A 21,734-nucleotide genomic window follows, 5' to 3' on the forward strand; every position below is an offset into this window, starting at 1 on the left:
AAACAAACCCCATCAACCCTAGCTTTAATGCAACAGCTCCTTCATCTTACAGAGATTGGAAAAACATAAACCTAACTCAACTAGCACAGATGATACAAGATAACCATATTCCCAACGAGCATGACCCTACTAAAGCATCCTCCAACTACCTGACAAACCTAAACATGGCCTGCAACAAACTGGCACCGACAAAAACCTCCCACCGGAACAGGAAAATACCCTCAGCCCCATGGTTCACAGAAGCCCTGCGCATGCAAAAACAATACTGCAGGAACCTTGAAAGACAGTGGCGTCGCAATTACAGCCCTGCAGACAAAATCAACTATAAAAATGCCCTTTCCATCTATAAAAGATTGATAACCACTGAGAAAAGCCAATACTTCACCACTCAAATCAATCATGCAAAGAACTCGGCAGGAGAACTATTTCGGGTAGTCAATTCTCTATCCGACCCCCCTACTCCACGCATAGAAGGCTCCCAGGCACTGGCAGACTCCTTGGCCAGTTTCTTCGAGGAAAAAGTCAGCTCTATTTTCCAAACTTTCTCTCACTCAGCCCCCCGTTCCTCACCGGCGACACTCCCGATGGACACTCAGCCCACCTTAACAACCTTTACCCCTGTTGATCAGGACCACATTCAACGCCTGATAACCAGCATCAAATCTGGATCCCCCCTCGATCCCTGCCCCCCTTCTATTTTGAACCGCATCCCTGAAGCAATCTCCCCCGCACTGTCTACTATCTGCAACGCCATGTTCTTAACAGGCATTTACCCCACAGTCTGGAAGGAGGCTATCATTAAGCCACTGCTGAAAAAACCTACTCTGGATCCTCTCATCCCCGCAAGCTATAGGCCTATCGCTTGTCTCCCATTCCCAGCAAAGATCTTCGAAAAGTCCATGAACATCCAACTTTCGAAATTCATCAATGACAACAACTTGCTTGATGATACCCAGTTCGGGTTTAGACAAGGGCACGGGACGGAAACAGCACTCCTGAAAGCCGCAGACGAAATTAGAACAACCATGGATAAAGGCGGAGCGGCTATCCTGATACTCCTAGATCTCTCCGCTGCATTTGACACGGTCGATCATGTCACTCTGATCGACCGTGTCTCAGCCATGGGAATAGGAGGTACAGCTAAAGATCTGATTGTATCATTTCTCGCCAACCGCCCCCAGACTATCAAGATGGGCAATTTCACTTCCCAGACCTTTTCACTTCCCTGCGGCGTCCCTCAGGGTTCCTCGCTAAGTCCGACGCTTTTCAATATCTATGTTTCGGACTTAGCGAGGGTGATAAAATCTTATGGAATTGCCCTTACCACATACGCCGATGACACACAACTAGTACTATCGGTGTACAACAACGGAGCCAGTGTTGCAGCCAACTTTCAGGAGGGAATGAGGGCGATAAGCTCCTGGATGTCATCAAACTGCCTCAAACTCAACTCCGACAAAACGGAGGTGATGACGTTCGGGAGCTTACAGCCATCATGGTCCCCGCAGTGGTGGCCAGTTGAGTTGGGCTCCCCCCCCCAACCAGTGGTAAAGGTCCGCAACTTAGGAGTCACCTTTGACAATAAGTTGACCTTCCACCACCACGCCAATGCCATCGTATCATCCGCTTTTTACACCCTCAAAAAAATCAAGAAACTGCTCCCTTACTTACCACAGTCAGCCGGCAAAACTCTTATCAGTACTTTAGTCTTTTCAAGAACAGACTACTGTAACTCACTTCTTTTGAATGCCCAGGAAGGAGTTCTTAACAAACTACAGACCGTGCAAAACGCGGCAGCCAGAACCTTACTGTCCATTCCTAAATTCACATCCATCTCCCACCACATCAAAAAACTCCATTGGCTCCCAATCAGGAGTCGAATCAAATTTAAGGCTCTGTGTATAGCCTATAAGACCTTGAATAACCCTGGACCACGGTTTCTAAAAGAAGCACTCCGCCCTGCGGAGCAACGCAGAACTTTACGATCCTCGGCAGCCTTCTTGCTGAACGTCCCTCGGACAAGAAAGGCCACCTGGGGAGACAGATGCTTCACGACAGCCACAGCCAAACTGTGGAACACCCTCCCACTCCATATCAAATCCGCACCCACGCTTCTTACATTTCGGAAAAACCTTAAAACATGGCTCTTCTCCTCCTCCTAACTCCCCCGTCATACTTTAGTGAGCTCTGAGATCACCAGCGCCGAGACACCCGTATGGGTATTTGTGCGCTTTAAAAATTGCAAAAAATAAATAAATAAATAAATAAAGTTTTTCCACATAAATATAGTAAATTTTATACAACCTTCAGCATACTAGCTAATGAAACCCTACCTTTTACTTCAAGAGCATTTTCAACCAGACAAAAGCTACAGCGCTTATGTTTCTTGTTAACACATTGCTACAGAAGACATGTAAAGCACTGATATGGAGTTTACTCCCTACTTTCATATATGTCAATATACAGGTAAAACAAGAAGCAGTAGTAGACAAACTGCAAGTCTGTTTGCTGCTACCTGAACTGCACATGTCCCACCATGTTATAAGGAAGACCTGAAAGAGACACGTTAGTAATAGATTCCTTACCTTAGAATATCCCCAGGCGTCAGACTGGATCCGGAAATTTTTTGCGTAGCAGTACCCTTGCGCGTCGGTAGGCGTAGTCTGCGGCTCCGCGTCCGTCGTCGGCATCGTGGGCGCCGTGATGACGTCGTCTGAGTACTTAGACGCCGCCTCCGCGTGCTGACGTCAGTTGTTCTTTTTTCTGCGCCAGCAGCGCAGATCCGGAAAAAGTGGTACCTTAGTCACTTTTTGACTAACTCTTTTTTGATCTTTTGATCATCCTTTTTTGAGTCTTCCACTCCGATCGGTGCCGGTAGGGATGCCAGGTTTCAAGCCCTGTGAGGATTGCGACCGACTGATGTCGGTCACCGACCCTCACCGTCGGTGTCTCCACTGCCTCGGCGTCGATCACGACGACAAGACCTGCTCCGACTGTCGGCCCTGACTTTGAAAGCTAGGCGGTAGCGGTCCCGCAAGCGACTCGAACTCCGGCAGTCGGTCCCGCGCAGAGAACGGTCCCGGTCCGGACGAAAGTCGAGGGACCGGTCGCGGGAGAGGAGCCATCGGAGCTCCGGGAGTCGACATCACTCCTCCGGGTCGAAGTCGTCAGGTAAGCACAAGAAGTCGAAGAGACGTCATCGCTCTTACGACTCCCCCCGACGCTCGCACGACGCGGCCGGGGGTTCTGGTGACACCGCCCACGCGGCTCCGTCGGAGTCGCAGGCGCCGCGTCCGGCCTCATACCCTCCGGTCCCTGGGCCTTAACGCGACGCCGGAGGAGATCGAGCGGTTCCTCATGGCCATGAGGTCCCTCTCTCCTCCGACGGGCTCCGCGGCGCCTCTGGGCCCAGCGGACCCGTCTGGGGGTCCTAGTGGGTCGGGGGTTTCGGCCCCTACGCCGTCGGATTCTTCGGCTCCGGCGCCTTCGGGCCCGGCGCCACAGGGCCCCGCTGGATCCGGTTCCGGATCCGGGTCGCCGCCGGTGGACTTAACGACCTCCCCGTCGCCGACCCCCCCAGGTGTCACCCCCCGAGGGCGGCGCCGTCTCCGATGCCTCCCTCGACCCGGTTCCAGCGCCGTTGGGCGCCGCTTCAGACGCCGTTTGGAGAGTTTACTTTCCATGAACCGGCCCCATCCTTTTCTGACCCTGAGTACCAGGAGATGGGTGATGAGGAGTATTGGGAGGGGTCTGAGGACCCTCGAACACGTGAATGTCAGTCCCAGGAGGACTGGACAGGTGAACTTGGGGATGCCAGTGGTCTGGACACTACACCCGACACTGGCTTTGTCTCACCTCCTACCGTGGCTACGGAGGAGGGGGCAACCTACAGTGTGGTGTTGACGAGGGCAGCCAAGGCCTTGGGCCTTGAGCTCCCCGTCGCGGCCGTGGGGATTAACCTCCTCACTGAGGTCCTTAAGCCACAGTCATGCTCAGCTGAGCCTCTGCTGCCGTTTAATGAGGCCTTGACCGACGTTCTTTTGGGCACTTGGTCCAAGCCCGCTACAGGTTCACCTGTAGATAGGAACGTGGCCAGACGCCACCGCCCGGCTCCGGGTGACCCATGTTTCCTGTCCACCCACCCCACCCCCGAGAGCCTGGTCATCCAGGCCTCCAACTCCCAGAACGCATTCCCGTCGACTCCGCCGGACAGGGAATCCAAGAGGTATGAGCAGTACGGTAAAAAGATCTTCTCATCCCTTAGTCTGGGACTGCGGTCTTCCAACACCGCATGCCTCTTGGGCCGCTACACCCACTCTCTGTGGGATACGGTTGCGGAAGTGCTGCCAGAGTGTCCGTTGGAGGTACAGGCCAAACTCGGCCAAGCCCTGGTGGAGGGCCGGGATGCAGCCAGATATTCTATCCGGTGTGGGCTGGATACCACCGACTCACTAGGTAGAGCGATGGCAATGACGGTGGCGGTCAGACGTCACGCCTGGTTGAGGTCCGCCAACTTTTCGGCCGATGTCCAAAACACACTGATGGTCATGCCGTTTGATGGCCGTCGCCTTTTTGGCGACAAGGCAGACCATGCGCTTGAGAGCTTTAAGGACTCCAGGGCTACGGCCAAGTCCTTGGGCCTCTGGGCCCCGCGGCAGCAATAGGCTGCCTTTCACTCCTTTCGTGGCCACGGAAGGGGTGTACCCACACGTGCTGCCAGCCACGCTCCGCAGGGTAATACCCAACGCGGTGGCGGCCGTGGAAACCGCCGGGGAGGCGGTCAGGGACAACGGCGAGGTCAGTCCACACCTTCCCCCGCAGCATCCGCCTCAAAACCCTCCTAGTCCGTGCTTTCAGGCCCATGTGACGCCAGTGGGGGGCAGGGTTCACCATCACCTCCTCCACTGGCGCACTGTCACGTTGGACAGGTGGGTGCTGCAAATCGTCCGAAGGGGCTACTCCCTCCCCTTCGAGGCGACCCCTCCAGCCATGCCACCGCAGTACCACCGAGTATCGGGGGATCATTTGCGGCTTCTGCAGGAGGAAGTTACGGCCCTCTTGCCAAGAGGGCCATCGAGCGCGTTCCTGGGCCAGAAGTAGGGTGTGGTTGTTACTCCCACTACTTTCTGGTACCCAAGAAGGGGAAAAGGGGCCTACGCCCTATCTTGGACCTAAGGAACGTCAACGGCTTCCTCCGGAAGGAGAAGTTCAAAATGCTGACACTGGCTCAGGTCTTAGCTGCCCTGGACCCAGGAGACTGGATGGTAGCGTTGGACTTGCAGGACGCTTATTTCCACATCCCCGTCCTGCCGGCCCACCGGCGCTATCTGCGGTTCACGGTTGGCCACGAGCACTTTCAGTACACCGTGCTCCCTTTCAGCCTTACTAGAGCGCCCCACGGGTGTTCACAAAGGTGATGGCGGTGGTCGCAGCTCATCTGCGCAGGTTAGGGGTTTCAGTCTTCCCCTACCTCGACGACTGGTTGTTGAAGGCGGGCTCGCCCCAAACAGTCGTCAGCCACCTCCAGACAACGGCAGACCTCCTGCACCAGCTGGGGTTCTCCCTCAATGTGCCGAAGTCACACCTGTGCCCCTCTCAGAAGCTCCTCTTCATCGGAGCGGTTCTGGACTCAGCGCAGTTTCGGGTTTATCCTCCCGAACAGCGGGTCCGGGATATTCAGGCTCTGATTCCACTATTTCAGCCTTTATCCCGGGTCTCGGTCAGGTTGACGCTGCGGCTTCTGGGGCTGATGGCCTCCTGCATCCTACTGGTGCATCACGCCAGGTGGCGGATGCAGGCTCTGCAGTGGGACCTGAAGTTTCAGTGGGCCCAGCATTAGGGCAACCTGTCCGACCACATCCTGATCTCGGAGGGCACTGCGAGACAGCTGCAGTGGTGGCTCACGGACCGCGATTGGGTCAGCGGCAGATCCCTCTCCCTTCCCCAACCGGAACACGTAGTTGTGACGGACGCGTCCCTCCAGTGCTGGGGAGGCCACATGGGAGAGGCGGAGATAAGAGGCGGGCGATTCGTCTAGCACTGAAAGCATTCCTCCCCTCTGTCCGGGGGAGTGTAGTGCAGGTGTTCACGGACAACACCACCGCCATGTGGTACTGCAACAAACAGGGCGGGGTGGGGTCATGGACCCTTTGCCAGGAGGCTCTGCGCCTCTGGCAGTGGCTGGAACGCCAGAGCGTGACCCTTTTGGCTCAACACCTGGCAGGTTCTCTGAACGCCAGGGCGGACGAGCTCAGCCGTCGGTGCATGATGGATCACGAATGGCGTCTGAACTCGGACGTGGCGCAAGGCCTCTTTCAGCGATGGGGAGAGCCTTGGTTAGATCTATTCGCCACCGAAGAGAACGCGCAATGTCATCAGTTCTGCGCGTTGGAATTTCCAAGGCGGCACTCGCTCGGAGACGCTTTTCGTCACGAGTGGAGTTGCGGTCTATTGTACGCCTTTCCGCCTATACCACTTCTGCCCAGAGTGCTGAAGAAGATCAAGCGCGACCGGGCCCAAGTCATCCTTGTGGCTCCGGACTGGGCACAAAGGTACTGGTATCCAGAGCTACTCAGTATGTCAGTCGATCCCCCGGTTCGTCTGCCTCTTCAGGAGGACCTTCTGTTGCAGCAGCAGGGGACGGTCCTCCACCGAACCTGTCGATTCTCCACCTCCATGCTTGGAGATTGAGCGACGACAGTTGAGGCCATTTGACTTGCCTCCTGAAGTCTGTAACGTCATTCTGGCAGCCAGGCGTCCCTCCACAAAGTCGGTATACGCCTGCAGGTGGAACAGATTTGTGGCATGGTGCACAGCAAAGACTGTGGATCCTCTTGCTGCCCCTCTCTCAGAGGTTCTTCTCTTCCTTCTTTCTCTTGCCCAGCAGGGCTCTGCTCTGGGCACTATCAAGGGCTACCTTTCTGCCCTTTCAGCCTTTCTAAGGCTGCCTGATCAACCTTCCTTGTTCAAGTCCTCTATTGTAAATCGTTTTCTTAAAGGCATCACACACACATTACCTCCTGTTCCGTTTGTGATGCCTCAGTGGGACTTGAACCTTGTTCTTACATTTCTGATGTGCGCTCCCTTTGAGCCACTTCACAACTGTCCTCTCCGCCTTCTAACTCTGAAGACTGCTTTCCTGGTTGCCATCACCTCTGCCAGGAGTGTGAGTGAGCTCCAGGCCCTTTCTTGTACTCCTCCTTTCCTTTCTGTCCATCCGGACAAGGTTGTGTTGCGTACTAAACCATCTTACCTGCCCAAGGTTGTCACGGCCTTCCACATCGGGCAGTCCATCACCTTGCCAACCTTCTTTCCGCCTCCGCACCCCTCTAAAGAGGAAGAGCGGCTCCACCGTCTGGACCCAAAACGTGCGCTCTCATTCTACTTGGATCGCACACGCCAGTTCCGGGTGGATGACCAACTCTTTGTTGGTTACGTGGGCGCTAAGAAGGGGAAAGCGGTGCACAAGAGGACCATCTCCCGGTGGATCATCTTGTGTATCCAGGCATGTTACTCCTTGGGTAAAAAGGAGCCCCCTGTTGGATTGCGAGCTCATTCCACCCGAGCCACGGCGACTACAACTGCCCTGGGCCAGGGAGTGCCCTTACAAGACATCTGTCAGGCAGCTACGTGGGCATCACTGCACACGTTTGCGAGACACTACTGCCTGGACAGCCAAGTCTGGAGGGATGGCTTCTTTGGCCGTTCTGTCCTCCAGGACTTTCTGGTGTGATTATTGGTTCGCAGACCCACCACCGGGGTTGGTATTGCTGGGGTATCTATTCTAAGGTAAGGAATCTATCACTAACGTGTCTCTTTCAGATGCACAAGTTACTACTTGTGTAACAATATATCTGTAAGAGACATTAGTTAGTGATAGATTCCTTACCGACCCACCCATCCTCCCCGTTCTGCGAACCGATATCTAGGGTTAGGGTTATCCCCTTTCAGGGCCCTAGTTTCAATGGCACCAGTGTTGGTTTTTAACATGGCTCAGCGCTTCTGGCGTGGAAAAGCTGTGTCTAAGAACTGACGTCAGCACGCGAAGGCGGCGTCTAAGTACTCCGACGACGTCATCACGGCGCCCACGACGCCGACGACGTACGATTGACCCACAGACGACGCCTACCGACGCGCAAGAGTACTGCTACACAAATAAAATCCGGATCCAGTCTGTCGCCTGGGGATATTCTAAGGTAAGGAATCTATCACTAACTAATGTCTCTTACAGATATATCGTTACACAAGTAGTAACTTGTGCTTCACTGCTGTAAAGATTATGACCAGCAAGTAAATCTTTAAGAAGAGTCACACTGGAATGGGAAGAGGCGACTTCTCTATAGTAATTATTTTGTGACTTTACTTTCAAAGACCTACTTGACCTTGCTGTAGTGTTAAAGGTGTGTAAATCTTGACATTAATGTTACTGTCTTTTTTAAGCTATTCTGGAAACGAGGTTGAGGTGATTGATTCGCTCTCACAAAAAGTGATGGGAGGAATGCTTGCAAAATATCTAACTTCTGACAAATCGCCTGGGGTAATATTCCAACTCAATGTTTAACGCACTGTGGTACTCTGGACAAAAGCCCACCATATGGTAATCTATACTGACCCTGCTTCTCATGGCAACAGTGCCTCTTGAACTGTCAGACAAAGCCCCTTGAGGAAGGCAGTACAAGCTACCTCAGACCAGCTTCTGTCTTGTTCAGCCTCGTCATTGAGATGTAACTTGGATCCTATGGTACAGTGAGCAGGTGTCAGGTGAGTCAGAAAGGCTGTAGCCCTGTCTAGAAACGCTTGCCACTAACCTTTGAATGTGTTGCCTGCAGGGACCACAGCTTGAAGAGAGACCTCCCAGTTCCCTTAAACGCCAACTCCCCCAAAGTGATGTACACTACTGGGAAAGAACGCACCCCAGGGAAAAGGGAAGGGGAGAAAACGATAGAAGTCTCGTGTGGACAGAACACCCCTCTAGGTCTGGTCTCAGGCGAATGGCCTCCGTACCCAGAACAGCTAAGGAGATAAAAAAGGAGAGTTATTACCACACACAGTGTTTGAGCTTCTCCCACGAGATAAAGGAATAATTCGAGGAGCACTTACTCGATGTACAGATCGTTGGGAATCTTTCTCCCTTCCTTTCTTTCGCAAGGACTGTGTTCCTAGTATCCAAACACTGCTCTTGAACGGTTGAAGTCACAGCTCTACAGCAGTTGAGATACGGGGTAAAAGGTTCGAGGCTAATCTGTAATAGTGTGTGGAAGGGTCATCGTAGTTATCTTCACTACGGCCCCTGAAGGATGAAGTACAAAGTGGGTGCAACTCCCTGGGAAACAAAAGGCTAAATACAAGGTCTCGCTAGCACAGCTGCGCGATACCCCTACCTTTCCAGCGGGAAGGCAAGCTTCCGCGGCGCTCCAACGGCGTCCTCTGAAGCGGGAAGGCAAGCGTCCGCGGCCCTCCAACGGCGTCCTCTGAAGCGGGAAGGCAAGCGTCTGCGGCCCTCCAACGGCGTCCTCTTAAGCGGGAAGGCAAGCGTCCGCTACCCTCCAGCGGCGTCCTCCGTGTTCACGCGTCAGTCTCGGCTTCTCTGCGTCGGTCACAACAGCTGGACTCACTCGGACATCCGGCTTGGTCAAGAGTAACAGGAAGGATTGACAAGCACCCTCCTCTTCCTGGGAGGTGCTTATGTATCCCTGCCGCCCCCGATCTCCGGACCGCCTCAGCCCAGGGGGTTCTGGGAGATGTAGTGCGGCTGTGTTCCTGACGCCAGGTAGGACGGCTTGAAATCGCTACAGCAGGGGACTCATGTCTGATATCACTTTTTGTGCGATTGATGTTAAGCCGTGAGTTGACCTGGACTGTTTCCCATGAGGTGCAGGATGAGTATTGATTTGCATAAGATGGGTCTTTGTCTAGAGTAGCAATGTGGGTGAAAAACGATGGATTAGAATGCTACCCCAAGAAGTTGCCAGTGGTTAACTTTTTCCAAACATTTCTCCCATCACCTTTCTTTGTGATTGAGGTGATGGATTCTGCTGGACACCTACTGTTTTGTTTTGAGTAAAATATGATAATCGGGTCCCAACTCCCCGACTTCAAGTTATGCCTTACATCTAAAAGATTCTCTTCTCTTTCATTTGGATATTTTTCTATTCATATATTGCTCTAATTTATTCTTGGACTCTGTCTTTTGTTCCTTTAAATGCCAGACTTTCATATTCTTTGTCCTTTACTACCTCACATCTTCGTTCTGTGTTCTATCTCCAAAAATCTTCCCTGGACTCTCCATCTCACCTTAATTTCCTCTTACACCTAAAATCTCTTCTTCCTGTTATATCTCTCTTCTTCCTATTTCCTCTGTTTCTTTCTAACATTTATAATGCTCCTAAAATAGTTTTGTTTGTTCACAGAAAGTGGGAGTGACTGGGCCACTAGACCCACAACTCCGATGTCCGGCCCTCATCGAGTTTGGAAAGTATGAAATTCAGACATGGTACTCATCACCGTACCCACAGGAATATTCACGGTAAGGAAGCAATCCATTTTTACCACTCAATTATACACAAAACCTTTCTCTGAATTCACATGGTGAATTTAACTCTTTACTAGATTCTTACAGGATTCCCCATCCACTAACATTCTCTCGCCCCTTGCAGTGATTCATGTAGCTAGGAGAAATATATGCTTACTAAGGTTGTCTTCATACTTTTAGTGACTTTGAAAACACATATTTTTACTCCCCAGCACATCTACAAATTCCTAAAGATAAACACCAGCCACTGTACATCTCCATAGTGTTCTGTTTACATTCACAGTGACAGTGTAGTTGCACACTGCACATACCGTAGCCAAACTCAAAAGGAGCTGATGGTGAGTAAGAAACACAGTAAAACCAGTGGTGCATCTTTGTGTTTGTGGGTAATTGTACACCACACCCTTTATCAACCATCACATAGCTGCTGACAATTTACTTCTTCGGCTTCCCTGCATACCAGAGCAGCCAGATTACTATATCAAATCTTCTGTTGTAAATGCTGTCTTTTCTGCAAGGAATGAGCCCAAGGGTTAGGGATTATGATTAATTTCTGCTGCTATTTCAGTCAATGCGTCTTTTTTTTAGGAAAAAATGTTTTCAGCTTTTTTTTTTTTTTTAAACCGCAAAAGCCAACGCTGCTTCTTAAAAACATTAAGAACTACCCAAGAGGCCCCCATAATTGATGTACCAATTTAGCCTTTTTGTTATGTCATGTGGTGGTTCCACAAGACTAGCGACTCTGAAAATGTTTAACCTCTGTAAGGTGGATTCTCTTATAGTTTTGAAGTGTAGTCACACTCTTTGGACATTACTGCATCCTTCAAGGTTTATGTTAAGTCTGACAAAAGTTGTGGCATCAGATAGGAATCTTTGATGTATTTTAGTTGTAAAAAACAACAAGTGATGGACTGAATGTGGATCAATGTCACACACTCCCCCAGTCAAAAGATCTGGGCCCAAATCCATCGTTTTTTTGCACTCCACACCACCCTGGGTCAGATAATGGCTATATGCAAATCAGCTCTGACCCTGTTGCCCCATGGGAACAGTCCAGTCCGAACTACAACAGCCATATCTTTCCCAGACCGGAATCAAGCATCCGAGGACCGGACCGGTTTCGAGGTAACACCTCTCTTCAGCCCGGCTAGCTTGACTCCAAGTGGTGTGGAGTGCCTGGGACCCACGTCTGGGCATCCCCAGCGCACTTAGGGCGGCAATTGCAAAAAACAACAAGTGATGGACTGAATGTGGATCAATGTCACACACTCCCCCAGTCAAAAGATCTGGGCCCAAATCCATCGTTTTTTTGCACTCCACACCACCCTGGGTCAGATAATGGCTTTATGCAAATCAGCTCTGACCCTGTTGCCCCATGGGAACAGTCCAGTCCGAACTACAACAGCCATATATTTCCCAGACCGGAATCAAGCATCCGAGGACCGGACCGGTTTCGAGGTAACACCTCTCTTCAGCCCGGCTAGCTTGACTCCAAGTGGTGTGGAGTGCCTGTGGAGTGTTGTGTTTGCAGGTACCGCTCTAAGTGTACTGGGGATGCTCAGACGTGAGTCCCAGGCACTCCACACCACTGGAATCAAGCTAGCCGGGCTGATGAGAGGTGTTACCTCGAAACCGGGCCGGTCCTCGGATGCTTGTTTCCGTTCTGGGAAGGACATGGCTTTTGTAGTTCGGACTGGACTGTTCCCATGGGGCACAGGGTCAGCGCTGATTTGCATATCGCCATTGTCTAACCCAGGGTGGTGTGGAGTGGAAAAACGATGGATTTGGGCCCAGATCTTTGGACTGGGGTGAATGTGTGACATTGATCCACATTCTGTCCATCATTGTTGTGTTTGCAGGTATTTTAGTTGTGGCATCAGATAGGAATCTTTGATGTATTTTCTATGTGCTATAAAAACGTTGAAAGCCTTATTGCAGGCATTGTTGGAATTTGAAGCCTACAGCCCTTGGGGAGCAGAGAATGAAGGTTTGAACCTGACATCCAAAGGAGGGCTTGTCTAGGTTTCTCTCACACCCCAATCCCCACAAAATGGGTCAAAAACCATAGTTGTGAGGGCCTTTAGACCAAGGAGAGCATCCTCAATGTTAAAAGATGGGCAGAAAGAGCCCTTTCCTTTCAACGTGGAGGGATTGCCACACCTCGAAGTGATATCCTAGAACAGATTTGAATCATTCATATCCCTGGCTTATCCTTATTTGACTCATTTGTTGTTAAGGAATAGCTTCTCTTCTTTGTCTACTTTTGGGCTCAAAAACATCTCCCCCTCACTAGAGCGGGCTCTTATCTACAATGCTAAAGCACTCAGCTTCTGGACTTCATCCTCCAAGTGACTCAACTCCAAGGTAGGTGTAACTGTCATAATCTAGTTTGAAGCAGAAATAGGGACAGCATAGTTCCTTTTTGACCTCTTGACTGTCTAATTATGATTACTGTGATGCTTGAACAGAACTAGGATTATAGGTAAGTAATTTATCCTTCTCTTCTAGGGTATCTTCATCAATAGTGATAAGCACTGAATAGAATAGCAAGCTGTAGCGGGTGGAAATGAGGGGGCTGATGACCAGGTCTGAGTAAAGAAGGTTTTATTTTGTAGAATATAAGTCTCCACTGGTAGCCAGTCTCTTGGTAACAGTTGCGGGGGATAATGGCGTCTATCTCTGCCCTCCCAGTCGTCAGGCGTCTTCCACCCTCTTCTCATCAACCTGCAGGTTAGCGTACCAGGGATTCCGGAGTCGGAAGTAAGGAAAAGAAAATAGGACCTGTATTAGTGTGGGTGAAAAAAAGCTCAAATAAGGATGGGGAGTGAGGGATCACCCATTTAGTGCCGCACGTCTAGGTAAGTGTGACGTGCTCAGGTAGAGGTGATCAGTCGAGAACCGGTAGGGAGCTTGCTGCTTTTAGGCATCTACCCTCTCCCTCCTCCCAACCCAGCACGCAAACCACTCCCATACCTGTGAAAGCCATGCTCCTCCTGGAGCGTGGCTGGGCGACACGCAAGGTCGTTGGCCTCCTGGATTTCTTGCTTCTCTCGGGGATTCCGCAACACATCCACCTCTCGACGTCTCCGCTCCTCCGTTTCCTCTCGATGGCGTCCACTCCTCTCCTGCGATCGCTTCTTCCTGTACCTCATCCTCTCCTGCTCCGGTAATGTCACACCCCCTCTCCCGGATTGTTCTAGTTCTTGTTGGCCAGATCCCCGCTGCGTCATTGCCGGGGCGGAGTCCATAGGATTGCTTTCCCAGTTAAAGGAACCGTACCTTTCTTCCCCTTCGTCCTCCTGTTGAAGTTTAAAAGGACAGTCCCACTCGTCCTGCTGTAGGGAGACAAGAAGAGAAGCGGCAGGGGTCACATTACACCATTCCGTGGTCTGCTCCTTGCCCTCCCTGGTCGTATCCACCCCGTGACACAAGCCCATCTTCCGCCTGCGTGCAAATGAGAGTGAACGACCCAACTTACAACAACAGCAGTAATCAGCTGTTGAACAGATTTCTCAAGGAGGCCTGGCCTACTTGGGTGTCTTCTCCAGTGTCTGAATCTAGACAATAATGCCTTATAAATGTATGGACGGACCTCCAAGTTGCCGCCTTACAGATCTCCGAGATCGGCACGTTATTACGGAAAGCAGTAGTAGCCGCCTTTCCCCTTGTGGAATGCGCCTCGGGAGTAGGCCCAAGGTTCTTTGGTGCTAATTGATAGGCTAACTTGATGCATGAAACTATCCTCCTGGAGATGGACTGTTTTGAGGCTGGAAAACCTGCTCTAATCGACCCATAGTTAACGAATAGTTGATCAGACTTTCTAATCGACTTAGACCTATCCAGATAGAACTTTAAAACTCTTTTTAGTTCAAGTGAGTGCAAAGCCCTCTCAGCTGGAGTGGAGGGATTGGAGAAAAAAGTCAGATGTGAAATGGTCTGATTCACATGGAAGTCTGACACCACCTTCAGGAGGAAGGAGGGATGAGTCCTCAAAACCATCCTGTTTAGATGGAAAACAGTGTACGGTTCCCTTGAACAGAGCGCTTGTATTTCGCTCACTGTACGAGCTGAGGTGATCGCTACCAGGAAAGCTACCTTTCACGTGAGGTGTTGCAAGGTTGCTTTGTGGATAGGTTCGAAAGGTGAACCCATCAACTTTCATAGCACCAGGTTCAGCTCCCAGGGCAGTGAAGGAGGTCTGACCGGAGGGTAGACCTTTTTTTAGACCTTGTAAGAAGTCCTTCACAACCTGCAACTGAAAGAAGGATGGCTGAGAATGCGAAGGCCTATATGCATTAATGACCGCTAGGTGCACCTTAATGTGGAAGGATACTTTAAGCCTGCCCTAGCTAGGTGAAGCAGGTATGGTAAAATGACTTCCTCCTGTCCCTTGGTGGGGCTACAATTGTTTTGTGCACACTGCAAATAAAATAGCTTCCACTTGCAAGCATATGAGTGTCTAGTGGACGGTCTCTTAGCTTCTTTTAAGATGGTCATGCAGTCTTGTGGCAGTCCTAAATGACCATACTGGAGGACCTCTGGAGCCATGCTGCCAAGTTCAGTGAGGAAAGGTTGGAGTGATGAATCCTCCCGTTCATCTTGGACACAAGGTCCAGTCTGCACAGCAGTCTCTTGTGTGGGCATTCTGACAGGTGCAGAAGGTCCGGGTACCACCATTGCCTCTGCCAGTACGGAGCAATCAGGATCATCCTCATGTATGAGTGTGAGAGTTTGGTCACCACCTCCGGGATGAGCGGAAGGGGTGGAAAGGCGTACACAAATGCCCCATACCAGTCAATCAAAAGGGCATTCCCCTTCGACCCTGGCCGATAGAACCTTGAGGCGAAGTCTCAGGATTTTGTGTTTTTGTCGTCCGCGAAGAGGTCGAGGCTGGCACGACCCCACGCCTGGAAAATGTCTTCGACCTAGTCATTGAGTAGGCAGCCAAATTTGCCGGTCCTCGGAGTGTTGACTGAGAGCATCCGCTTGTGAGTTCTGCTGCCCCAGCAGGTGTACCGATGTGATCGATAGGCTCCTTGCTTGGAGCCAATGCCAGAGAGCTTGAGCTTCCAGCGACTAAGTCCGTGAGCGAATTCCTCCCTGTGTGTTCAGGTAGTACATGGTGGTGGTATTGTCCGTCTGTACTAGAATGGAGTTTGCCTGAATCGAAGGAAGGAAAGCCCTGAGTGCCAGATGAACGGCTCTCAGCTCCAACATGTTTATGTGATATGACTGCTCGTTTGATGACCATTTCCTTGTGCCTGGAGAGACCCCATGTGAGCTCCCCAGCCTTGGAGGGAGGCGTCCGTGATCAGCGTGCGAGAGGGAGGTGCCTGAAGAAATGGATTCTCCCTTCTTCATCCACCATGGGATGGATGCTCTGGCTGCGTTTGAGAGATGTATCTTGTCGCCCCAGCGAGCTGTTAGCTGATCCTATTTATCCTCCAAATCCTGCTGCAAAGGACACATTCTCAGCCTGGCATTGGGGACCAGGAAAATGCAGGATACCATCGACCCTAGCAGGGTGGTAATCTGACGAACTGACGGCATTTTGCTGTCCAAAATTTGTCTGCCTTTCTGTGTGATGCATAACTGTTTCTCCTCCGAAGGAAATACTTTTTCTACCTCTGAGTCTACCAGCGCTACCAGATAATGGATTCTCTCTGTGTGTTTCTGAGTTGATTTTTCGAAATTCACATGAAGGATCAGCCGGTGACAAAGCTCTAGGCATTGCAGGAAATCAATCCTCACGCTCTGGGGGGAGGGACCCTTCAAGAACCAGTCTTCCAGGTAAGGGTACACAAAGATGCCTCTGCGACGTAGTGCGGCTGCCACCACTGCCATGCACTTTGTGAACACTCGGGGAGCTGACTTCAACCCGAAGGGCTGCATTTTGAATTGGTAGTGGGACGATTCCACCAGAAATCTTAGATATTGCCTGTGATATTGACCGGAACTTGAAAGTAGGCATTTTGCAGATCCAGCGAACACATCCAACCTCCTTGTCGGAGATGTGGATATATTTGATGGAGAGCCAACATGCAAAACTTCTCTTCGACCCTTCTTCTTCACTAAGAAGTATCTTGAGTGGACCCCTCGACCTTGTTATGATTTTGGCATCTTCTCGATGGCTGATTTCGCAGAAGGGTGGCCACTTCGCTCTGCAGTACCTTCATCTGTTTGCACGATGATGGAACCGGAGGGATTGAGGGAGGATGGTGTTGAAAACGTAGAGAGTGCCCATTCTGCAGTGTAGCTAACACCCACTGGTCTTTCGTGATAGCTCGCCACTCTTTCAGATGATTTGCAATACTTCCCCCCACTGGAGTGGTAAACAGCGATGATGGAAGTGGGCACTCATTGTTTGGTCGGCGTCTTCACGGAGGTAGTGGACCGACGCTGGTTTCCTCTTCCTCTGGAGGAGCGCCTGGCCTTGGTACTGAGACCTTTGCTGACCATGTTGGTTCTGATGTTTCTGCCAATGAGGGGTTTGAACCCTCTGTTGGGAGGATCGTCGATCGTACGGTCTGAAACGTCATAGGCACTCTTTTTTCTATTCTAGACCCACGGCCTTTAGTGCGTCTAACTTCGTCTTCATACGGGGCATTTCCTCATCTGTGTGTGCACTGAATAAAGATGAGCCGGAGAAGGGGAGATTGAAGATCTGAGACTGCGCTTCTGGTTTAAGCGCTGTGAGACGAAGCCAGGAAGATCTCCTAGCGCATATCCCATGGGCATAGGCGTATTCTGAAAAAGTAGCTCCATCGACTGCGGCGCTGATCACTTGGTTCACCACCAAAGCTGCCTTCTTGCAAGACTTCTTGAAAGTCTTTGCGATCTTCCATGGGCAGTTTCTCCGAATAATCTTTGAAGAGAGTCCCACAAATACCTGTGTAGCATCCCAAAAAAGCCGACACGCTTGAGATCTTGAGCATTGTGGCTGATGTGCCGCAGACCTTCCTCCCCCACGAACCTTGTGCTTTGCTCTCCTAATCTGGTGGAACTGTAGAAGAGGAGGCTACTGAGCGTGTCTTTTTTGCCACAGCGATTATAACAATCCTGTGGGGATCAGATCTGAGAAATAACAGGTCCTCCTCGGGTGGACGGTATTTCTTTAGAATCCTCGCTAGCGCGGTCTTGAGGGTCGCCGGCGTGAGTTGGAGTAGCCCCCGAACCAATGCTAACAGCGGTCTAGATGCAGCTCTATGGTGCAAAGTCTCAAAGATTACTGACGACGAGCAAAGTCTCGAAGATTACTGACGACGAGCTCTGACTAGTAGCAAAACACACAAGATAATTGACGGAATGTTGCACCTTGGCAAAACATTCACGCCCAGTCACAGATCTGGGTTTAAGCCATCGTTATTTTGCTCACCACGCCACCCCTGTTCAGACTGGCCATATGCAAATCCGTCTTGACCCTGTGCCTCATGGGAACAGTCCAGCCCAAACTGCCAAGCCATGTCTTCCCTGGACCGGAATCAAGCATCCTAGGACCGGTTTCTGGCTATCAGCCGTCATCAGCCAGGATAGCGTGACTTCAGTGGCGTAGTGAGCACAGGACCCACATCTAGGCATACTCTTCCCACATAGGGCGAACAGCAAAACACACAAGATGATGGACGGAATGTTGCACATTGGCAAAACATTCACCCCCAGTCACAGATCTGGGTTTAATCCTTCATTATTTTGCTCACCACGCCACCCCAGTTCAGACATGGCCATATGCAAATCAGTCTTGACCCTGTGTCTCATGGGAACAGTCCAGCCCGTACTGACAAGCCATGTCTTGCCTGGACCGGAATCAAGCATCCTAGGACCGGTTTCTGGCTATCAGCCATCATCAGCCTGGATAGTGACTCCAGTGGCGTGGAGAGCACGGGACCCACGTCTGGGCATACCATTCCCACATAGGGCGAACAGCAAAACACACAAGATGATGGACGGGATGTTGCACATTGGCAAAACATTCAGCCCCAGTCACAGATCTGGGTTCAATCCATCGTTATTTTGCTCACCACACCACCCCAGTTCAGACATGGCCATATGCAAATCAGTCTTGACCCTGTGCCTCATGGGAACAGTCCAGCCCGAACTGCCAAGCCATGTCTTCCCTGGACCGGAATCAAGCATCCTACGACCGGTTTCCGGCTATCAGCCGGCATCAGCCACGTTTGGGCATACCATTCCCACATAGGGCGAACATCAAAACACACAAGATCTGACTATTAGGCATAGGGATGTTCAGCTTACTTGCCCCTATGGAAAGTACATCCTGGAAAGTGCCAATATTGTCCACCTGAGAGACCCTTGACAGTGGGCTGTCGGTAAGACTTTGTGAATAGTCTCTCTTTGACGTATGTGTGGAAGAGGAGGAAGGCATTGGAGATCTGTGCCTTTTCCTCTCGCTTCTGGGTCTAGACCTCCTTCTGGAAGAGTGTGCAGGAGTGCGACTGCGATCTCCACCTCTCAATGGAGTACAATACATGGCCACAGCTTGCCCCAGTCGAGCCAACGGAGTCCTGTGGAGGGGGCTTGAGTAGTGTTGAGCCCCTGTTACTTGAGCGGGAGCCCAGTAATGCAGAGGCCGGTTTCATTTAGGTGAGAGATGGATAGAAGGTGACCTTTGCCTCTCTCGTCTCTCAGGTGAGCGTGCAGGAGGAGATTTTCTTCACTCTGTTTGTGCAAGCCTGTCCGCTGAATCAGGATGCCCAGGGGACACAGGACTACTAGAAGTAGAGATCACTACTTCCGGAGATCTAGACAATGATAATCTGTGAGGGGAGCAGCGAGAACCTGTTCTTAACGTCGGTGATGGCGACGGAGAAAGGCTTATTGGATGTGAGTCCCCTCTAGACTGCAGCCTCGACGTCGATCTCGAACGTTCACTCGGGAGAGACTGCCGCCTCGACGTCGATCGTCGCGACGTTGATGCTTGCCTCGGCGTCGACCGTCTCCTCCACGAAGGCGGACTCAGTCTTGAAGTCAATTGTGCTGTACCCGATGGGGACCTGTGCCTCGACATCGAACGTCTGGCTGACGTCAATAGAGGTCCTTGCTTCGATGTCAGCTGTCTCTGCTCCGGCAACGACTGCCGGTGTGCTGAAGTCGATGGAGACTTCTGCTTGGATGTCGGTGACAGAGTCTTGTGTCTCGACGTTGAAGATCTCTGACTTGATTTCAATGGAGACTTGCACCTCGACCTCGATGTCGATTGCCGCCTAGAGGGCGACGACGGAGTGATCTGTCTCGACGTTGAACGTTTAGTCAACGTTGACCGGAGATTTGCTCCTCGACGTTGAGCGTCGCCTGGTTGACGACAACGGAGGGCCCTTTACCTGCCTCGAAGTTGAGAGCGCCGTCATCGACTTTGTAGAAGTGTGATGCACCTGCACCACCGCAGTCTCTTCGACGACGACTGCTGCTTCGCTGCCAGTAACTTCGACGCCGATCCTGATGCTGAAGGAGAACAGGTCGGAACCTTGCCTCTCAACGCCGACCGTGTCCCTCTTTTTCTGTTGCCTCACTGGAGACCTACCTCTTTCAGAGAGGCCATACAGTTGAATTCTCTCCCTCTCCTTGATGGTTCTTCTCGACAACTTCTTGCAGTGTTGACAGGTGGCAGAAGAGTGAGAATCAGGGAGGCGGAGTATACACAAAGACAATGTTCCCTCTAATTTCTGTCCGTTGGGCGGCAGTGTAAGGTCTCTGTGCACTGCAACCAAGACTATGTGCGCCAGAAACCAGACCGCACGTGGGGGTGCAGAGCCAAGTATCACTGTAAACTTTTGCTTAAAAAAGTGAAAAGACGGAGCGTTTCCACACATCCAGTGCCACATGAATGGTCTTAGAGCAGGTTTTCAATTTAGATACACATGCCATAACATGAATTGGTTGCATAAGCAAGTATGCTTCAGGTTCAGAAAAGCACAGGACTCCAATGGTGGTACCGTAATATGATTTTACTAAAGATCCTCAACTATAGCACTGTTCATAAAGTGGGGAAATGTTAGGAGCCTATGCAAGATCACATATATACACAATTACATAACATATTTACAATTTGATGTGCAAGCTACGGAGTAATGTCGGGATAGCCCGTCAGAGATAGTTTGTGAAATGTGCTGACTATATGGGTACTAACAAGATACAGTATTCCACATTATGTGCATGCTCAACACTCTTAGAACTGAGAAGAAAGCTTCTTAAATCAGCTTTCTTAGAACAGCAAGTTTGCACTTATAGGCCAGCCATAATTTGTTGGCTAGTGGAGATACCATTGCCCTGGCACACCATATCTGTGCCTGGTACAAAAATTGTTCAGCAGTCAGGGCCATAAGAAAAATCTCTTCATACACCAAACACCCAAGATTGTCCAAGACTCAAAACCTAATTGCGGTGACAACCAAGATTGGTTCAACATGACTTGCACAGTTAGCATCATCTGTAACCGCATAAGCACCTTTACATTTTAATAAATCCATTAGGAATCTAATTATGCAGGTGTTAGTGCCCAACTGGCACAAGAAACAAGCATAGGCAATTCTAATGTTGGTACATGCAAATTGACATGCACAAGGCACTTGCACTTTTCATATAGCTGTTGGCTTTTACTGTTCGAAATGTTAAATTAATTTGCACATAATTTTTAAATCATGTCTTCCTGCGGTTTTTATATTGTAATGGTTTTAATTAATCATCAATAAAGTATGATTGAAGCAGTTGTTTGTTCTCCCACCGCCACTGGAGGAGAAGCACTGGTCTCTCTGGTCTCGAGTGAGGAAGGCAGAGACCACAATACCCAGAATCCTAGGTGGCGCGCACGCAGCCCACGCCAGCAGTCAGCGCCAGGGAGGCGCTTAAAGGAGGAACAGGGTCACCGCAGCGCGGGACGAGCGCGGGCGTGCCCGGGCCAAGGGCGGGCCAGTCTGCGCCCGTCCGAGACCAGTAGAGGCTGGGCTGGGCCACAACCCTAGGCTGAAGGTTGCTGGTTTGCCGTTTAACTCAACTGTTGGCATCCTGATACCCAGCCATCAAGGCATCGCAATCGTGGAAGGAGGTAGGCATGTTCCTACAAATAACATACAGCCACCACTTGGACACACATCACAAGCTTTTGGTGACAATTGGCCGTGACAGGGCGGTAGTTTTTTGGACTAGTGCTGGACACATATTACGAGCATCTATACACAAGGGGTTAGCC

General features: G+C 50.9%; 1 protein-coding gene across 2 annotated transcripts in view; it reads left to right on the forward strand.

The window, feature by feature from the left end:
- The window catches only part of KAT6A (lysine acetyltransferase 6A), a 1,535,407-nt gene that overhangs the window by 881,915 nt on the left and 631,758 nt on the right, over positions 1-21,734 (forward strand). For both annotated transcript variants that reach the window (XM_078666232.1, XM_078666233.1), the window contains exon 9: positions 10,410-10,525. In XM_078666232.1, the coding sequence (XP_078522358.1) occupies positions 10,410-10,525 (116 nt within the window). The remainder of the gene's footprint in view (positions 1-10,409; positions 10,526-21,734) is intronic.

The sequence above is a fragment of the Lissotriton helveticus genome, chromosome 11 (assembly GCF_964261635.1).
Source record: "Lissotriton helveticus chromosome 11, aLisHel1.1, whole genome shotgun sequence".
Classification (NCBI taxonomy): domain Eukaryota; kingdom Metazoa; phylum Chordata; class Amphibia; order Caudata; family Salamandridae; genus Lissotriton; species Lissotriton helveticus.